Genomic DNA, 20,363 nt, shown 5'->3' with positions numbered 1-20,363 from the left:
CATAACTGTCCTGGTTAGATGCCTAAGACTGTACACTTTCCATCTTGCCTTGAACGTGTATCTTTAAAGTCTTTGCTATCATATTCCTTTCATTGAGCACCACCTAACAGGGCACTTCCAAAGTTTATGTAAACATGTTCTGCCCACCTGCCATGCTTCAGTTCTTTGAGAATCCTAGTGCTCTGAGGCCAGTGTTGGGTAGTCAGCAGTGCTCTGTATAAAACCTAAATAATAGTGCAGCAAAGACATTGGCAAAGCAGTCCAAGGACCAAAATAAAATTGATGAGGAAAGAAAGTTGTTGGAGGTGGAAGAGGCTGAATCACATTGACGTAGGGCGAGGACAGTTGTGACCACCAGTCACAATTTCAGGAAATCGGAGGCTAAAATGGAGAGATGTCATTTTTACTACACTAGTAAGGTGAAAAGGGACACCTTGACGGTGGAAGGGACCTTCTGTAAGTGATGGATCAAGCGAAATGGGAGCTTAAAAGATAGAACTAACCATACCTTCAACTGTGAGGAAGGTGAGCTACTGAGACGTTTACAAGGATGTGAGAGAAAAGGATCTCCTCAAGCTGTCTAGCAAGGCAAGAAGATACAAACCTGGGGGAATACATGAAGCCAGACAATATTACAAAATTGTGTGAGAGTGGTGAAGTGGAGGCTGGAAATGGCAAGTGGAACAACAGTAGAATCCAGGTTGTGCATATGGAGTGGAAACGTACCATACACTTTGAGTAAGGTAATCTGAATAGGAAGCTGAAAAATGTTGTGATTGTGAAGATGAGATTGACAACATCATCAATTTAGAAAGAAGATTATGAGAGGTATAGAATGGCAGTAGTATACAAATGATATGTTACAAACTCAGTGAAATAAATATAATGGGACATTTTTCCTTTGTTTTCATCAGGGTGAAGTATGTGAACTGATCAATAACAAATATGATGAGTTTCTACCCAGCATGCAAAGCACAGAGGATTTGGTCTTTCAAGTCGATGGCTTGTCCACTGATGTAGACCAGCTAAGATCACGAATTGAGAATGAGGTATGATATTGCGCATCATGAAATTGTGGGTTGCAGGGTCTCCTTGATTTTGGTAGACAAGATTCATGTGAAAACATTTTAAGCCTAAGTCTAAAAGTTGTGGTATTTTGGTGTCCTGTGTGGATGAAGTATGGATTGTGGGATTATGATTACAGTCAACAGAATGACACAGTGAGTGGAATGATTGCTTCTGCAGCGTGCAGGGATTTGCATGTCACATGTTTGAAACTCCCCAAGATCAGCCATATTTCAGAGCCCAGAATATTGCATACATAAGAGGTAATTGAAACACCCATTGTTTATAACACAAATTGCAGAAGTGAAATATGAAGCAATATATAATACGTTTTTAACAGTTTTCTTATGTTTGTCTTGCTGAAATACAGCTGGGGAGCACGTTTGGAGATGGGAGGGTTGCCTTCTTAGCAGTGAGAGCTGTATGCCAAGTTTTGGGTTTCTGTTAATATTGGAATACAAAATATTTATGCCTCTAAGTTCCTTTACAATTTAGAATGAGAGTTGTAGAAAAATCTGATGTGGTCAGTTGCTGTTTGGTGTCTGGACTGTGAGGTGACTTGGTGGCTGCAAGAAACCAATTAAAAATGTCCTAATACCACAGCTGTTTAAATTATGTTTCAGAAGAATGTGCTGTACCACTATGCTCTCCATACAGCTCCAGCTTATTTTGATCTCCTTCATTAAATAGCTAAGTGATTATAAGGTGTAATACTAATAGTTGCCTCACACCTTAATACGGTATTAGCCCAGTGAGTGGCATTACTGTATAAAATGTTGCCATCACAAATGTCCAGGTTTCAAGGTATTTGCAGTACTCGCTGCTTATTAATATGTTATTTTTGTAAGAAATCACGTTATTAGTTGTGCTGGATGTGAGGCGTGTGCAAGTAATTAGTCCATAATTGTCTCCTCGCTGGAAACCAAACACCCCATTCTAGAGCTTGACTCTCTGAAGGTAGCAAAGCAGAACAGTCCAAGCCCTACTCAGGGAAGGTTTTGGGGACATTCTGAAATCACATTTAACCCATAGTTTATCACAGCCTCAAAAATGAAACACCTCTCTCCCTCATACCATAAAAAAACAGCCTGATATAATGGGATGTTTAATTTTTGAATGACATAGGCCTATTGTCTTTTTCAAGGGGTTATCACATCAAAATATTAGACACGCCTATTGGCTTTGTCAAGGGGTCACTGCATCAATATATAAGGCAAGCCTAATTGCTTTGTCAAATGGTCACCATATCAATATATAAGGCAAGCCTATTGTCTTTTTCAGGAGCCACCACATTAAAAGATAGCCTAGAAAAATCATAAAAATGTTACTAGCCCTGTAGGACTAGTAACTTTAAATAATCTACTCAACCTAATCATTATGAACTTGAGTTATAAACTTGTCTCAAATTGTGTGATCTTAGATAAATATTTTGGTTTGTTTTATGGGGCCCCCTTTTTCGTCATTATCACATACTAGAGCACCTTCAAATATGGGAGTTTACCATTTCTGCTGTACAAAAGAAAACTTTATTTTTATTTTTTTACTTGACTAAATGTTTGCTCCATGTATAATAAGAATCAAGCTCACTTATATGGTGCATATGACACCTGGCTTGCCCTTAGTTCTTAAATAGAATAGCAATCAGGGCAAGAATATTTCCCAGTTCATGTTTAAAAATTCACTTTTAATAAATATGTCACTGAAGCATGATGTTTTAGTGCACTACCATTTACAGACAGCACATTTTCCATTGAAATGGCCACAAACATTTACATTAACGTGCAGTTTTACTGATAAAACTATATAGCACATAAACAATGTCTGGAAATTGGGTTTCAGCAAGAATATTTAACATTTGCAAATCACCAACTAAAGTGTTCTGATTTGTTTTCATACTATGATATTTTTTAACAACATAGAATTACAAAAAATTTTCCTTTATACCTACTAAAATATATTTTTATATTTTAAAATATTTGTACAGTTCAGTTATTAGCTATTTCAATGTTGTTGTTCGAAATGGGGTCTCTGTTTGGCAGTCAGTTTACACCCTGTCCAGGCAGGGACCCTCAATCTAGTCAGGGTAAGGGAGATACACAGCTCGGATAACCCGTGCTCACCCCCTTGCAGTGAGGCTTATCTCAGAGGAAATGTGTAAAGTAATTGTACCGACACACACAGTAACACAGTGAAAACACCACAAAAACACTTATCACCGGTTTAGAAAAATAGTCAATGTTTATCTGAGTACAACAAGATCAAAATGACAAAAATTCAACATACACAAGCAAAGTTATGAATCTTCAAAAATTAAACTTCAATATAACGTTTGGAAACACAAGTGCTTCAATTTGGTGTTATCATGGTGTCCTGATAGTTGTTCCCAACAATCCGATGCCAGTGGCACCGGTCACAGAGTCACACAGACCCTCAGGTACAGTACCTTTGGCAATGAAGAAACCAGCCAGTGCAGTGTTGGGGAGGTGAGGCGTCGCTGGATCTGGTACGGCGTTGGTTCCTTACAGCAGAGCAGAGGAGGTGATGTGGCGTCTGCTCCTTACACACCATAGGGGTCCATGTCCGGTGGGTCAAGACGCGGTGGGACGACCTCAGGGTGTCTCGGTCATGCCACGACGTCAGCAATGTCAGGTGGTATCGTCACACTCCAGCAGGGACCACGGCTTTGGTTACAGGTGGCGTTGTGGAGTCAGGCAACGTCGTCGGTCCTGGCGTCATCCGGAGTCGGTGTAATTGTTTTTTCTTGTTTTTCAACCAACTTTCACTCCCAGGGGCCTAGAGACTGGAGTAGGCAGTACCTGGCGAGTTAGGATCCACAGCAAGTGAACCCAGAGGGTTATAGGTGGAGTCTGTGCTGTTCCTGAGCCTTCTTAACTGGAGGCAAGCTCAGTCCAAGCCCTTGGAGACACTTGCAGGACTACAGAAAGCAAGGTCCAGTCCTTTCCCTCCTAAGGCAGAGGAAGCAGACCAGCACAGCAAAGCAACAGGCAGTCACAGGTCCTCCTCAAGCATCAGGCTCTTCTCCTTGACAGAGGTTACTCTTGATCCAGAAGTAATCTGAAAGTCTGGGGTTTTGGGTCCACTACGTATACTCCTTTCTGCCTTTTGAAGTAGGCAAATTTCAAAGGAAATTCTGTTGTTCACAATATCCTGCCTGGCCCCAGACGCACTCCAGGGGGTTGGAGTCTGCATTGTGTGAGGACAGGCACAGGTGTAAGTGTCGGCTCTTTCCTCCCCACTCTAGCCCAGGAAACTCATCAGGATATGCAGGGCACTCCTCAGCTCCCTATGTGTCACTGTCTAGAAGGAATTCACAAAGGGCCCAACTGTCAGTCTGACCCAGGCAGGCAGAGGCACAGAATGGTTAAAAAAAAAATGCCCACTTTCTAAAAGTGGCATTTTCAAACGGCAACTCTAAAAACCAAACATTTGCAATGCAGTGGGTCTCAGGTTTACTCAAGTTAGCGATTTGCGTTGAAAATTACTAACTGGACTTTTTGTCACACAAACTGAAAATAAAAAGTAAAACAGTGGCCATAAGCAAGCCAGTTCAAAGCGCCAATCATCTGGAGTTGAGGTAACTATAGGGCAAGGTTCAAGGCAGCACCAACAGGTCACTATGGGAGGCACTGGGGTGTCTGGTGCAGAAGTGCTTTTCAGCATCAGGTGCCCTAATGTTATCCTATGGGGAATGGTCTGGTTAGAAAGATGCTGGAACTGGGGGACCAGTCCGACTGAACCAACAAGAGAGCTCAGGTCTCATGATGCTCAGGGACGTAGGGACACCTGTGATTCTCTTCTCCTGTGGCGGATGGGTGCAGAGGTGCTCTGAGGCCCATGGTTTTTGTCACCAACTCATTCATGGTGGAGAGGGGGCCTGCACAGAGAGGCTGCAGGTGGCGTTAGGATGTCCACAGTTGGCAAACACAAGGTTGGCTTTGTTTCTGGAGGGTCAGGGGACCACGCTGGCACCATTGGCCCACTTCAGCTCTGGCTAGGGGACACAGGTGAAGTGGTGATTTCCAGTGTCTGGTTTTGGCGTTTTCTCACAGTTCTTTTGGGTGCGTGCAGAGGATGCAGGGGAGCAGCTCAGCTACTCCACTGGAGTTCCTGGCTCTTGGTTGAAGGGTGGCAGTCCTCCCAGGCTTTTGGAGGCACTGGCAGCTGAAGGACAAGTCGTAATTGGTGCAATTGTCGAGGACAACAGGCAGGCCGATGGGGCTGGGGGCAAGTCAGAAGCTAGACTTCTGTTCTTGATTTTGCATATATTCAGTATCTGTCTTCTTCTTTTAGGTTGACAGGGTTTTGATTTTCTGGAGCCACGGGCCCTTCTAAACACTGAATTTAGGGGAGTGCTGGGCAGTAGCCATTGGGCTATGTACCCCTAGGGTCACTATGCCCTCTATGTGACCACTTCCTGTGGGAAGTGGGCATAACCCTGTCCCAGAGTTTCTAGTTCTGCCACCACCAGGATGGCAGACTTTAGCTCACCTTAGGGGTGGAACTGGCCTGAAAGTGTACACGCCTCTCTGACTACTAATTGTCCCACCTATCCAGGTGCCAAATAGGCCCTGGGTAAGGGGTTGACATTTCCTCCCCTCTCAGGGAAGGCAGATTTGCATTCCATAGGCTCTTTGAAACCCCCTGCCTTGGAATGCTAATTCACAGGTCATCTTGTTAGAAGTGGTATGTAACACCCCTGCCAGAGCAGGCTTTGTTCCTGACCGCCCGAAAGCAAAGGCTCTCACCCTTGGGGAGGGTCAGAAACCTGTCTGCTGGTGGCAGGCTGGTTAAGACCAGTCAGCCACCACCCTAGTTGTTGGTATATTTATCCGGGGGCACCTCTAATATAGCTGTAATATAGTGCACCCTGCCTTAGGGCTGGAACGCCTGCTGTAGGGGAACTTACATATATTGCATGCAGTGTTAGTGGGCATGACACATAGGCAGTGTGCCATGTTGTGTTTTCACTTTTAACTGCAATGACAATCTGCATGAGCTAGGTGAGGGGTCCCAAAGGGTGGCACAATACATGCTGCAGTCCTTGGGGACCCTCTTTGGTTCCCATGCCCTAGGTACTTGTGGTACCATTTACTAGGGACTCGCAAGTGTGCCAAAGGTGTTGCCAAATGAGGGAAGAATTGTGCATTTCTTTTAGGACAGAACACTGGTATTAAGGACCTGGTTAGCAGAAACCCAGAGCACTTCAGTCAAAGTTGTGTCTAATACCAGGCAAAAAGTGGGGGACTACTGCAACAAAAGCCCAGCATCCTACAAGTACTAGGCCACAATAGAGGTAATTGAGTTCGTTTGCATCTGACATAATTGGTGTTACCTACTGGTGTACTGAAACCTCAGCTCCAAATACAGCCTTGTAGCACTTGACTGTCAGGATGGTGAGGCAAGCAGTCTAAGACTTACTCTGAGAAGGGGATGTGTGTTAGAGAGTCATAACTCAACAGTACACACAAAAACATTCAATAATAGTTTGTCTAGGCCATTTTTTTTAACAGAGATAAAGTAATAAAAGGAGTAATCTCCGGCTGATGTGGATGGTCCCAGAATGAGGATCTCAGTCTTGTCCGACTTAAGCTTGAGACAGCTGTCCTTCTTCTTGGCAGTAGTGGGTTTTTGGTCAGTGAGATGATCAGCTGGGTATCATCGGCTTAGGAGACGATGCTCAGTCCGTGGTCCCTGACGATGGTTGCAAGCGGGGCCATGTAGAGGTTGAAGAGTGTGGGGCTCAGGGAGGAGCCCTGTGGAACTCTACAGCTGATCTCCGTAGATTCTGACAGGTAAGGCGGGAGTCTGACCCTGAGTTCTGCCAGACATGAAGGAGCGGATCCACTGTAGGACCTTCCCACGGATGCCGGCTGCCTGAAGCAGAGGGTGAGGTTTGAGACCATGTCGAAGGTGGTTGATAGGCCTAGTAGGATGAGGGCTGCTGAATGGCTGTGGTCGAGTAGCGAGCGGATGTCATCAGTGGCGGCGTGGAGGGCGGTCTCTGTGCTGCGATTGCTCCTGAAGCCTGATTGGGAGGTGTCCTGGATGTTGTCCTCGATGTGCTTACGGAGCTGAGCATTGTTGCCCTTCTCGATGACCTTGGCCGGAAAAGGCAGGATAGAGATGGGGTGGTAATTCTTGAGGTCCAGGGGGTCGTCCGTTTCTTCAAGAGCGGGCCTGTCTCTGCATGCTTCCAGTCCTCTAGGAAGGTGGGCTGTCTCTGTAGAGTGTGTTGGAGCTCGGGTGCCTTGGATGTGTTGGCCTTGTTGAAAATGTGGTGAGGACAGAGGCCCATAGGGCTCTGAAGTGGATGCTGCTCATTATGGTGCTGGTCTCGTCCGTGGGCGGTTGGTCCTGCGGTGCACAGTCTGTAGTGGTTCGATGGGACGGATCTGGGGGGGTTATTGGAGGAATCAGAGGGTTTTGGGATCCGAGGCTGTTTTGTGTCTTTGCTTTTCCAGTGGAAGAAGTTGGCTAGCATGTCGCTTAGGTCTTGAGATGGAGGGATGCTTGCTGTTTCTGATTGGGGGTTGGCAGACTCTTTGGCCCGGCGAACAGCTCTTTGGTGTTGTAAGCGGTGGTGCTGATGCAGTCCTGCAAGACTGCTTTCCTGGTGATTCTGATGAGGTGGTGGTGGGATTTGGTGGCCACTTTGAAAGCCTCTAAGTTTTCTGGGGGCTTGCTGTTCCTCCATCTTTTCTCTAGCCGTCTGCAGGTGCGCCTGGAGTCCGGGGGAGAGCTGAGATCTTACTGAGAGGTGCTAGAGTGTTGGCGCATTCGGAGATCCATTAGTGGAAGTTCCGTGCTGAGATGTTAGCATCTGCGGCGCGGGCTGGGGAGACTTGCTGAGGGTGTTGGAGAGCGGTTCCTCAGTGATCCGGTTCCATTTTCTGCTTGGGGCTCAGAGGGTGTGAAGGTGGATGGTCGGTGAGATGATGGTGAAATTGATCCACTGGTGTTCAGTCGACGGTGATGTTGTTGCTGGTGGGACAAAATGGTGTTGAGCATGTGTCCTAGGATGTATGTTGGCGAGGTGACCAGTTGCTTCAGTCCTTTTGTGACTTGACCCTGTTCGCCGAGGATGAAGTAGTTTGAGAAGGCGAGAGTGTGAGGAGAAATTATGGCGGAGATGGAGTCGCTGAAGGCTAGACGGGGGCCGGAAGACCTGCAGATGAGGGTGCCGCAAAAGGTTGACTTAGGTGTGGCATGTTTCTAGAAATGGAGGTGCTCCATGAGGGAGGAGTGTTCTTCTACATCGGTTGTCAAACAGAGGGAGGATTTGTGTGCAATGGCCAGGCTGCCGCCTGGGCGAGAAGGCCAGTCTTTGAGAGGCAGTTTGTAGTCGCTGGGGATGGTGATGTCTGGTGCAGATGATGGGTTTGTCCAAGTTTCAGTGAGAAAGACGATTTCTGGCAGGTGGAGTCCAGTAGGTCCCAGAGTTCTACGGCATGTTTGTGGAGGGACCGAATGGTGGGAATGCAGCTGAGATGCTTCAGGCTGGTGTTTGAAGGCTCCTCAGCTGGAGGGTCTGGTGCCTTGTGTAGGGCGAGGGTGCGATGGCAATGGAGGCAGGAGAACGGTCCATGGGTGTCTCTGAGTGATGTGAGAGGGCACGGGTGGATCGTCCTGTGTTCAGCATCTGGAGGGTCTCCGTGTTGTAGCAATGGAAGGTCAGAGGACCAGGGTTTGTGGAGCTGGGCGTGATCCAGGCGTGGATGGGTGCAGACAGGCTTGTTTTTTGCACGCCTTTAGCTCAGCCACACAGCGGCTGCCACTAAGAAGGGGACGGAGGCGGTGATCCGGTCAGCGGGAGGGCAGGAAAGGAAAGTGTTGCGCAGGGAGGTAGGGGGCAGGGCCTTTGGGGCAGCAGCAGCACGTGAAAAGCGGAAGGAGAGAGAAAGAGACAAGAAAGAAAAGATAAAAGAAAAGAAAAATGGCAGAAAAATAAGCAGAAGTAAAAGGAGACAGCAAGATACTCACAGATGGCCAATAGGCCACCAGGGATGAGGTGCAGGCAGGAGCCTGCGGGTGGAGGTGGGCCCTGAACTGAGAGTCAGGCAGGCTCTGAGTTCGAAACGCTGCAGAGGCAGTAGCAACAACAACAGGTGGAGCTGCACAGAGGAGGGCAAACATGCTAAAGCTTTATTACTTCATGCTACACAAATAGATAATTCAGAATGTAAGCATAATTGTTGTAACATCCCACAGTGGTACTCTGTTCTAACGGGGCAGCACTACTCGGGGATTTAGACAGGTGTAGGATCTCTTGTGTTGTGGTTAGGAGATTCTGCTTTTGGTGACCCGGAGGTTAGTCTCTTTCCTGTGCTGTCCTGGCCCTTTAAGAAAAGTATCCCCTCTATGTTGAGTTCCCATTGCTTGCTTACATGATAGCTGTGTTTTCTTCAACTTGTAGAGCAGCTTCCTTTGCAAGATGTTAATTTCTTCTACTCAACCTCTTCTTCTCATGGAATCGTTTGGAGGAAGCACAGATGGTTGCGGTTACGCTGAAAAAAAGGGACTTCATATCTCAACTGTGCAGGCCTTGCAGATCCACAGCCTAAATAAAGTCGGGCCCGCCCATAGACCCTTTGTGCCACGTAAGCAGGTACATTGGGGGACTTAAGTCTGTTCTAAAGCACATAATCTAGGATCCCGGGGACACACCCAGCAGTGAGGGTTAGAGGCTATAGGCACAGCTCAGTCTCAGAATACAAAGACGTGACATAGTTTGGTCTTATTTTGCTGCTGCAAACCTCGGAGTTTAGAAGGGACATGCAGCAAATGAGCCGCTTGTGAACTGCGTCGGTTTCTGCAGGCACTGGCTGCAGACTTCTAAGTGATGTCTCACTACTGGCCAGGGGACTTGGCTAGCAGGGAAACAAGATATGGTCCTCCGGGATTTCTCCACCTGCCTGCGGGGTTTTTAACTCCACTGGTCGACAAGAAGCCCAAGAACACGGACTGTATGTTTCAGGTCTTTCTCCTATACTAGTTTTCCAGAAAGCGATTGTTTATCTATGTGAAAGACCTGACAGCCTACTACTGATTAAAATATGTCATTGCTGCAAGTTTCACGTAATCCAACGAGCTAACCATAATCGCACTTGCTAAAGAGGACACAATTGGTACCCCCTTTCAGATCACCAAGCTCTGCTCTGGGTATGAACAGCAGCATTTTGCGCCCTTCACCGCATTAGTCCTTGGTTGAGGATTCCATCTCCTGGGTAGTACACGGCGATGACTCGGCGCCAATCTTTACAGATGTACGGCCGGCTTCCCTTTTGTACCCTGAGCTTGCTAGATCTCCGACAGGTAACACATTTGCACCCTTTGCCCAACAGGCCCTCGAAAACAGTTTGAACAAGAATGTCTCATGAGACATTCTTGACCTTCCTGACCCTGGGAATGCACTCGAGTTCAAGCAACATGCTTAATCTCAAGTGCATCCTCAGGAGGCCATTACTCACAGGCCAAAACGTGTCAGCACATACTCTTAGGAGCATGATTATTACTAAAGAACTGCAGTAGGATTCACAACTGAAGGAGCCGGTTTCTTCCTTTTAGTGGACATTAGGCGTCCTTCAGGGTTGATATTCGTGCTACCAATTAGGATGTACCACAAAGAAAAGTTATTATGTGGACACCGGCATATGTAATTATCGGACAATGAGGAAAATGTGTCCATGGACTTATGCATGAATAAAAGTTCATATGACATATAAGTTAATGAATTAACAATACACAACTGCCATGTGAACTTGTTGACTGGCAACGTGGTTTGGAAGTTTAAGGATGTACGATCAGATTGGTTGTACTTAGGCAAAAAGAATAGACTGGTCCAGTAGTAAAAGTTGATGATTGTTGAGAAATGAGTTGCTTGATGTATCCCTACAGAGAACCTTTTCTTTGCAATACATATCACGGTATGAAAGTCACCGTCTAAAAAGGTGTCCTTAATGCACATTCATGTTTGTCATGTGCGCTGACACCGGGAAAAGGTCAAAAGCACGTTTGCCATTTGAACGTGTGCCATCAAGCTTTATTCCTGTTGCCTGTCATATATTGGTACGTCTTTGGATACCTGACATGGGATTCGTATAGGGAGCAACTAATGAGCATTTATAAGTCGACTAACTCAGCATATTTGCCGAAGTCCACGTTTCTGCACTCTTCCCTGATGAAACTTTGGTGACGTCTGATTCCACTGAGAGAAACAAGATGTGTCTGAAGGTGTTTTCGACCTTGAGTAATTTTAGTGGCCTCATTTAAGGTGTTCTGGTATTGTAACCTACTTTTATTCAGTTAAGGACATTCGATGTATTCGCTCTTGAGCCATTCACCTCTAATGTTTGTGAGCTAAAAACGTGAAAACACGCTGTACTATTTTGGTACATATTATGATTCCTGTTTAAATATAAATAAGAGCTGTTTGTTGTGTGGTGCCAACTTGCCACTCCACACTTCTTTAGAATGCTGTGAGACATAGACAAGGTAAATTAACCCAGAAAACTGCACACAGAAAAGGGCAATCGAAAAGTATGTGCAGTATTAGCCAGTAGCAATCCTCATACAGCATTACTGATGCAATGGCCGTGAACTAATCAGTTATGTGCATTCATTCTTTGCAAAACCATAGAAAGTGGTGTTTGAAAAGAGCACCAGGGTTGTCTAACCTTCCCATTACACCAATGCCTGAGGTATCAACCCAACCTTATTTAGCTTCCACATTTACCTGGTTGTCTGTCATCACCACCAGGCTATGGGAATATATTTTTGCAAACCTATTTCAAATCACATGTGGATTTCAGTTTGACAGTTGTGTACAGCAGTGTTGGACATGTGAGGTCTGCAACTCCCTTGCAGCATTGTAACACAGTGTTGTGTGTTTTATTTCTAGGTTAGCCGGGATTTGCACGTGGCCATTACAGAATATGCGGATTTGAAGGAACAGCTGGAGAAAAATACAGTCATTCTCAGTGTGCTCAAACAGCTTCAAAAGGTGAGAAATTTAACAGTTAAAAGATATTTTTTACAACTTGGATTTTTAGTTATGTTTTTCTGAGTTTCATAAAATGACTTTCTTCACATCCAATCCTAATTTGATAAAGAGCTCTAAGCCTGCGATGGGAATTTAAATATACAGTAACCTTAACAAACATTGCGATGTACAGTGGAATACCCAGCATAATAACTCCCTACATAAACCACAAACAAAGAAGACATGTGTGCGTGTATATTCCCTGAAAAACCCAGTAGTTAAGTGACCTTATAGTTAGGTGTTGAAATGAGTAAGAAGTAACTATTTAAAACAAAAAAGTCTGAAATTCTCCATATAGTTTAGTGAACTAGAAATAACTCGTACCCTTGTCAAGCACTACTTATGACATCACCTATTACATCACTCATGACATTTTAAATGACATAATTGATTATATTGCTGATGACCTTTCAAATGACAGGCCCTCCAAAATAGTTTAAACATCCATGTGTCTGTCTCATGGGGGGGCAGTGTGTGCCCATCCCGTCCCTTTATGTGGCCTTCATTTTTTTTTTTTCTTTCAAAACTTGTGGACTGAGTCCTGTAATGGCTGCCACAACAAATTCTCAATGTTGAGACCAGGACATTTCCTCATTAATTTTGAATGAACCAGTCAGAGCATATGTAGACTCCATGGGTTCATATTTCTCGAGCTTTGTACCAGGACTAACCCCTTCATGCCTATCAGAGCACATTTCTAAATGCTAATTTCTCAAAAATCACTGAACAGACTTGCACCAAATAACAAAAGCTAACTTTCTGGGTAAAGTTTTAACTCTTTGCTAAATTTGGTGGAATTCCATTTCACTATTCTTTTCGGTATCCAAGAGCAAACTTTGCTATGGAAATTAACATGGGAAAAATACACTTTTGGGACCCAGTTTTGGGAACCCCCACCTCCCCTACCAAAGGTCTTGACCCCACCGCTTGACAAATCTGTGGTAAACTTAACATAACAAAGCCAAAGTGAGGGTTCTTTTTCGTGCAAATTTGTCAAACATTGCTACATAAAAAATGCCTTTCCTATAGAAACTGTGTCCTAACTGTACATGTATATAGCACACTGGCAGGCACTGCTGTGTAGTTAGTTAGGTCAGACCCTAGATAGGAAGAACCTTTTGTTTTGTTAATAACTTTGGTGTTTATCACATCTTCACAAATCTTTCCCAAAAAAAGTTCATCTACCTCAGCTCCTTCCTGTGAAGTTTTTGGGTGGTCCATCAAGTGAGGGCCAAAGAGGGTGGGTATGGGCGGGGGTGGGGGGGACACTTCTTCCCCATTACATTTCCATAGGGAAAATTAGACAATGATACAGAAAAAATGGCAAAAGAGAATAAAACCAAATTTGACAGAAAGCTAGATCTTTGCTCAGAAAACGTGTTTTTTTGTGAATCAGCGTAATTCTGTTCAGCCTTTTGAGAGAAATGAAGGTTTAACGTTTTTAGATATATGTTGCCGTGAGACTCCTATGAGAAAAAAGTTAAAAAAAGAATTCTGATTGGTCAGGCTGCCCAATGTGATCGGTGGCAGCAATATGAAGAGAAATGTTGCAACTGCCATCACAGGACTTGGGGACTAGGTCCAGAGCCCTGAGAATATTATTAAAAGCATATAAAAGGGGGCAGTGTAGGAGTTTCCTGAACCCCTAGCCTATTTCTGGGGGTCCCAGATGGAATCCCAGAGACGAGAAAACTTAAAAAAAGATTTCAGGGGTATGTCACTGTCTTTTCGGACCCAGTGTAGCTCCCCACCATATGGTCTTGTGGTACTGCTGCAGGACCAAACGTTTTTTAATTTTTTTAACTTATTGGCTGTCTCATTCAATCCTGACTCTGCTGTCAGTTCTGAATGCATTTGTACGTGAAGTACTGTACGTATTTGTTGTTTCAGATTGTGTGCTTTTGGTATATTGTAAACCTTATTTTGTGTTTTGGAATTGGTGGATGTTTTTTGAGTTTCTTCTCATGAACATATGTTGTATGGTCTTAGGACAAATATACAAATAATTACAATGTAACACTTGATTATCTGTGTTTGTTACAAATGCAGGGACCTAAACTATCTGTTAACGTCCCGGTGTTAGTGAGACACTGAAAAGGGAGGACAAGAGACAAGGAAGTCACTTTAACATCTTTATGGATAACCAAACTCTGTACGGATAACAAGACTTGGTCTTAGTCTTGAAGACGTACATGGATGGATGCAAAAAAATAGCAAAACTTATTTTCTTACAGCATGGGTAAATATTGTGACAAACTAGGCAGCTCAAGAGTACTGTTGCAGTCCAGAAATTGTGCGAATACTATTACACTATATAATAGTTACTGCTTAAGCATTAAAGAAAAGTGGTATATATTTACCTTATAATTATCTTCAGAATGCCAGCATCTTCATGTTACTTGAGAATGAACAACTATCTTTTTGGCTGTATTACAGTTTGATAGTGCAATCGAAGAATACAATTGTGCGTTTATGGGGAAAAACTACATTGCAGCTGCTCAACATCTGGAAGAGGTAGGTTTCTGTATGCCAGTGAAAATTGAAGCTTTTTAAGGCCCATACTAATATATGATTCTTTTCACTATCAAAGAAACATCTTCTTTGGCATGGATGTCAATTAGGGGTATTCAGAATTAGAATAGCCACCTCTTGCTTGCTCAGTGGTAGCATTAGAATGGCAATTGCAATCTCTGGTCTGAGGGGTCTTTAAGGCAGCAGCAAATTACCATTTCACTTTCTGTTAATATCTTTTTCCTTCCCCTCCCCTCTCTGCAGCAAATAAATAGGATGCACTTGAGTGGTGAGGAGTGGGACAAAGCCTCAGCATGGGATGCCTTCGGGGGTGGAGGGGAGATATGGACTGTGAATCAAGGCATGTAAAACTCAGTCACTCGTATTGCAATAAAAATAAAACGAGTACCAGTGATTTGTGCAATAAATGTTATTACATAGCGGCACAAGACATTTCTTTTTGCGCGGTGAACCAAACAAATAGTCAGTACTACTGATGTAGTAGTTCTTTTAATCCCATGTAGGGGATCCTCACTGTCTTTGGAGAGGAGGTAAGTAGGTAGTTGTGTTGGCTGCAAATATAATGGGTCATACAGGGTAGATTTCCTAAGCTTGAAAGGAAACTGCAACTTTTTGGGAGAACATTAAAACTGACCGTTGTCCTTCACGCTTCCCAACAAGTTAATCTAATATAGGACAGAGTACTATTCGACAGATAAAAACGGGGGACTCTTATCTCCAGCTGAAATGGCAAGGACAAGCTTCAGTTCCCTGAATCGGAAGACACACCACACAAACATACACAGTTCTAAATATTACGAACAGCTCAGCAAGTCACATACACATTAGGGCAAAGTTGAAATATGACCTAATCATATTTCATCACATATCATTAATCATTTAGTGCAATCGCTTCCTAAGTTATAACTAGATGACTAATTGCATAGTAGTATTAGTTTAATCCTATATGCCAACTGATACTAAGTTTTCCTGGTCCCTTTAGGTCGTCAGGCATGAAGTAGGAAGTTTGCATTTCAACATTCCCCTAACCACTGGCCCTATGTGTCTAATCCTAACCCAACCAAGGTATCTTAAGTACCTTTCTCAAATGGTAGTACGTGGAATGATGAGGGATCGACTCTCGTTCCACTTCTGTTTTTTGGTTATTTAGAACAGTGAACAGCACTCTAAAACTATCAGAAGTGCACAAAAGTCTACTGCTAAAATAACTCCTTCCTTCAGGATGAAAAGGGCAAGGCCATTTTTTCTTACAGCAACATTTCAGCTGTTGTGTTTATTACACAGCTTCACAGTATGGACGTTTTCCCTTTTCTGGTCCGTTAATATGAGCCTCATAAAACTTGACAGTTGAGCACATTTTATTAGTTCCACGCAAAATATGAATGGCTCTTGTTAGAAAATAAGCAGTCTGTTTTGTCAGCCTTATGCTTTCAGTACCTCACCTGGATTTAATGCAATGTTATTTGCCTCATCAACAAAAGACTGTGGAGGTTGCTTACATCCACAGACATCTGTCTCTGCTTTCAGACAACTAACAGGAACACATGAACACTGGAGGCAAAACGTAAGCAAAGATGTAGTACAAGTGTAATACGTTTAAACTAAGTTGCAATGTGTTAGTGTTAACAAAGTAAATAGAGCTTGGTCAGTGAACTGCCCATACATTGTTTTACCTCTTAAATTACGTATCTGGAAAGAGGTAAAGTCAACTTAAAAGGCAGTGTGTAGAAGGTCATCACATAAAACCCTATAGCCTTGCACATTCTCTGTCCTCATTATGACTAGTTTAAGTTTTTCTCATCTGTTTTCTCTAAATTTAATTTCTTCTCTCCCGAGACAATTGTCAGGTGGAAAGCACCTCACAAATGGTGGAATAGAGAACCACATTTACTCAATATGCCTGCTTGAGGTAAAATTATTGTGGTTTTGAGTACTTTGTACTTCCCCACTGTTTTGCTTTTCACTAATGACCGAGCTGAAACACTCATGCACTGATACAAATCTCTGGAATGCGCTTCTTAGTCCAAAGAAGACATTTATTATTTCACTATGCAAGGTTCCTAAAAGGATATTAGCATGTTGAAAGCACACATTTAAAAATGGTCACAGCAATAATGTACAAACGATTCTCCACTGCAATATACGCAGCAAATATAGGTAGCTATATTGTAATGCAAAGCAAATAATTAATTAAAAAGTATGCATCACCATGAGACAAGGGAAACCCTCCTTCATTTCTCTCCTAATCAGCATCAAATCGGCAGATCCCAGAATCGATCGAGGAGCGAGAGATCAATTATCCTCACGGGAAGGATGACACACTCCAGCGTCCTGGATGCACCTGAGATCTGCTCTGTCCCCGGTCCATCTGGTCTCGGCCTCTTATACTTTGAACAAACAAGAGAGGCAAATCCAGACTTTCCTCTCCCTGCAGTAGTTTAGTTATTCAAAAAATGCTGATTGCTTTCGGCTATCTTTGACAATAACGTGTCGGGATGTGGCCACAATCCCAAGGTGCCAACCCAAAACAAGACCGTTCCCTGCCGTCTGAGGACGTTCTTACCAACCTATGCCCTTGGTGGGAAAAAATACACAAAAACAAGACGGAACACATTGTACAACGTGGAAAATCACTTGCAGCTTTTAACATGACAGTGTCTAATGCTAAGATAAAGTCAGTAGGTAGATTGAAGCTGGTGGTCACTAATGTGAAGGTGTAGTACTAGGCGAAGTGCAACGTGGAGTCAGTGGTCACATCTCACATACAATTACACCCACGTTCCATCCCCTCAGTTGTGCCCTGACGGCAGAGGAAAATGTTATTTCCTTCTGCAAGTTGTTCTTTTGCTGATTAAACATCTGGGTTATTCATACAGTAATAGATGAGAGGACATTTGGCCATCATGCTTTCATAACTGGCATTCACTTGACTAATAGCAACTGGCTAGCTAAAAAAAGGAATAGTAAACATTCACTCTCAATTTTTTTGTTGCTGTTTTTCAGCAATTATAGAGTAATGAGATTGGAGCCAAGGCCTTGTAAATGCTAGATTTGAGTTCTTGGATCTGTCAATCTATAGAGACTACAGTTCACAATTTGAATCTAACTTGTAGCTGCTGTCCTTTACATTGTGAACCAGGAAGGAGTGTTTATGTAGGAAAAGTTACCTTGCTATTGTCTGGCCCAGAGCAGTAACTCTTCAACAAGCAGATACTGTACAGGAGACAAGCTAAAAGCTAAATATTTACCCTATAGAATCTGAATTTAACTATGAGAACTCTTGAGCTTGAGTTGTAACACTTACAAATTCATAAGTAGCCTGAAAGTGGTGAATTTGCTAGAATAAAATTAGTCCATGATGGCAGGTCAGGTGCCCTCCTTTGAAAAACTGCTTTTGTGACTATCAAGGTGCCATGCTAATCATTGTCCCTTCTCCTTTTAGGCACAGACCAGCCTGACTCAGCTGAAAGCGAGGAAAGGCTGTGAGCTGAAATTGCTAAATGCCCTGCGGATCGAACTGACTGTTCAAATGACAAAACTGATCTGCCACCTTGGGGAGGAGTGGCAGCAATTGGTCACATGGAAACTCCCTCCAACCAAAGGTACCAAGCTTCTTGCTTAGGTTTGTGCTTGATTTGGAATGGCAACATACTATAGCTTTGATAGTCCCTTGCATTAAATGGTATGATATTGTATGTTCCCATTAGTTTGCAGGCTTTACATCAGTAGTCATTACATCCCAGTCAGTATACTGGGAGTCTTTAGGTTGCAGGTGTCTTTCACTTTGCAGGTAAGGTACGTTTTATTGTTTTAAGTAGTATGTGTAAATATGCGTATGTGTATAGATATATATATTCATATATATAACAAACAAAGACAGAAGCGGTGCAACTCTCGGCTGGTGCGAACGGCGGGCTTAACCACACCCCTAATATTTTGCAAACCAAAGAACTGTCACACTCTCGGGGACTCAAATTCAATCCTTAATTCGCAAACATCAACCTCTGATGCCATCCTACTACACTGACGTGTTTCGATCTCTGCCAAGGGCGATATAAAAAAACACAGGACATGGAAGGACTGATCCATTTTTAATATCCTACTTTGAGGAAAACGGAGGTCAAAAAGTGTCATTGTAGTAAGATGGCATCAGAGGTTGATGTTTGTGAATAAAGGATTGAATTCCAGTCTCTGAGAGTGTGACAGTTCTTTAGTTTGCGATAGATTTATTTATATATATATATATATATATATATATATATATATATATATATATATATATATATATATATATAAAAAATAATATATATAATATGTATTTCACTGAAAAAAACAAAAGTTACAGGGATGTTATAGTTAGGTTCTGAATGTATTCATACAAAACCATAAAAATTCAGCAGTTCTAGTTAGAGTTCTTTTAAGTAAGTATAACTCAGGCCCTAAGGTAACTATAACTCCAGAGATGCTGCAGTGGATCTGCGATGGTGGACTGTGAATGGCAACCTCTCTCAAGAATGCCTGTTTTGTCTTCCACCTCCGGTGACCACAGTCATAACGGATGCTTCCACTCTAGGGTGGGGAGCTCATCTGGGGGACGAGGAGATCAAAGGGCTTTGGTGTCCTGTAGAACAGATGTTTCACATCAGTCTGTTGGAATTCTGGGAGATACATCTGGCTCTCAAGGCTTTCCTCACAAGAGTACTACTGATGTTATAGATTATAATTTTTTTTAATGTATATATATTGAGTTGGTGCTTGTGATGTCGGTAATCACCTGTTCGCCTTGAAGGCACGGTGAAAAAAAAAGTGGTGGAACTGACATCAGCATGCCGGCGAGGACTTCTTATGGCTCCGATGACATCAGACGGAGTTGCGTGCAGAGCCGTGTAAATGTGACGTCGGTGTGGAGAGCTAGGAAAAAATGTCCGTTAAATGCTGGAGCGTTAGGAGAATTCATAAGGTGAGGAATCCACAGGTAGCTACTGTATCCACCAGAAAAAGCATTAACAAAGGTAAGTAAATTGTTCTTTTTAACGTTAAGCAATTAAAATTAGTATACGTTATTCCAACCCCTGCCATGCACTGTTAAAGGCGGTGCGCAGCGGGGGTTGGTTGCAAGACCTGGCCTGCAGACAGGCCCATATATCCACCCAACCCTGCGCCACGCATGCAGGTTGACCACAGGGCCTGTCTCTGTCAGTGGATCTGTGAGTGGGTGTGTGAGTGTCTGAGTGGGTCTGAAAGTGGGTGCATGAGTGTTTGAATGGGTGTGTGACTGGGTACTTGAGTCTGAGTACATGTATGAGTGAATGAATTGGTGTATGAATGAGTCTGTTTCTTTCAAATTTGTTTATATTTGTGCATATTTTGCAAATAATTTGCGAATACCGCACATGGTGGCGAAAAATTATTTTAAACCTATAATTTGCCCCTAAAACACACTGAACAAAAAACTCTGCCACGGTATGCAGAGTTTCCGCTAGCGGCGGAGTGCATTAGGTCATGCCGTTCCTGCTGATTTTTAGCACCAGGTGGTTTCACCCATGCTGAAAAATCAGCACCAACGGCACCACGCACACCCTAAGAGGGCGCTGCGTCTTTTCTCACGCTCAGGTAGATTTTCTACTCAAGCAGCCCTTCCTCAACCCGAACAAAAGGTTTCTCAATGCGAGCGATAGTGACCATCTGCGACCGACCGCGATGAGAA

The 20,363-nt window shown here is 43.5% G+C and overlaps 1 protein-coding gene across 1 annotated transcript in view; it reads left to right on the top strand.

The window, feature by feature from the left end:
- Positions 1-20,363, top strand: part of ZW10 (zw10 kinetochore protein) — a 187,447-nt gene that overhangs the window by 24,411 nt on the left and 142,673 nt on the right. Inside the window, exons 2-5 of the mRNA XM_069224379.1 lie at positions 915-1,049; positions 11,984-12,085; positions 14,561-14,638; positions 18,099-18,258. Of these exons, the coding sequence (XP_069080480.1) occupies positions 915-1,049; positions 11,984-12,085; positions 14,561-14,638; positions 18,099-18,258 (475 nt within the window). The remainder of the gene's footprint in view (positions 1-914; positions 1,050-11,983; positions 12,086-14,560; positions 14,639-18,098; positions 18,259-20,363) is intronic.

The sequence above is a fragment of the Pleurodeles waltl genome, chromosome 3_1 (assembly GCF_031143425.1).
Source record: "Pleurodeles waltl isolate 20211129_DDA chromosome 3_1, aPleWal1.hap1.20221129, whole genome shotgun sequence".
NCBI lineage: Eukaryota > Metazoa > Chordata > Amphibia > Caudata > Salamandridae > Pleurodeles > Pleurodeles waltl.
This window is presented reverse-complemented; position numbering and strand designations above follow the sequence as displayed.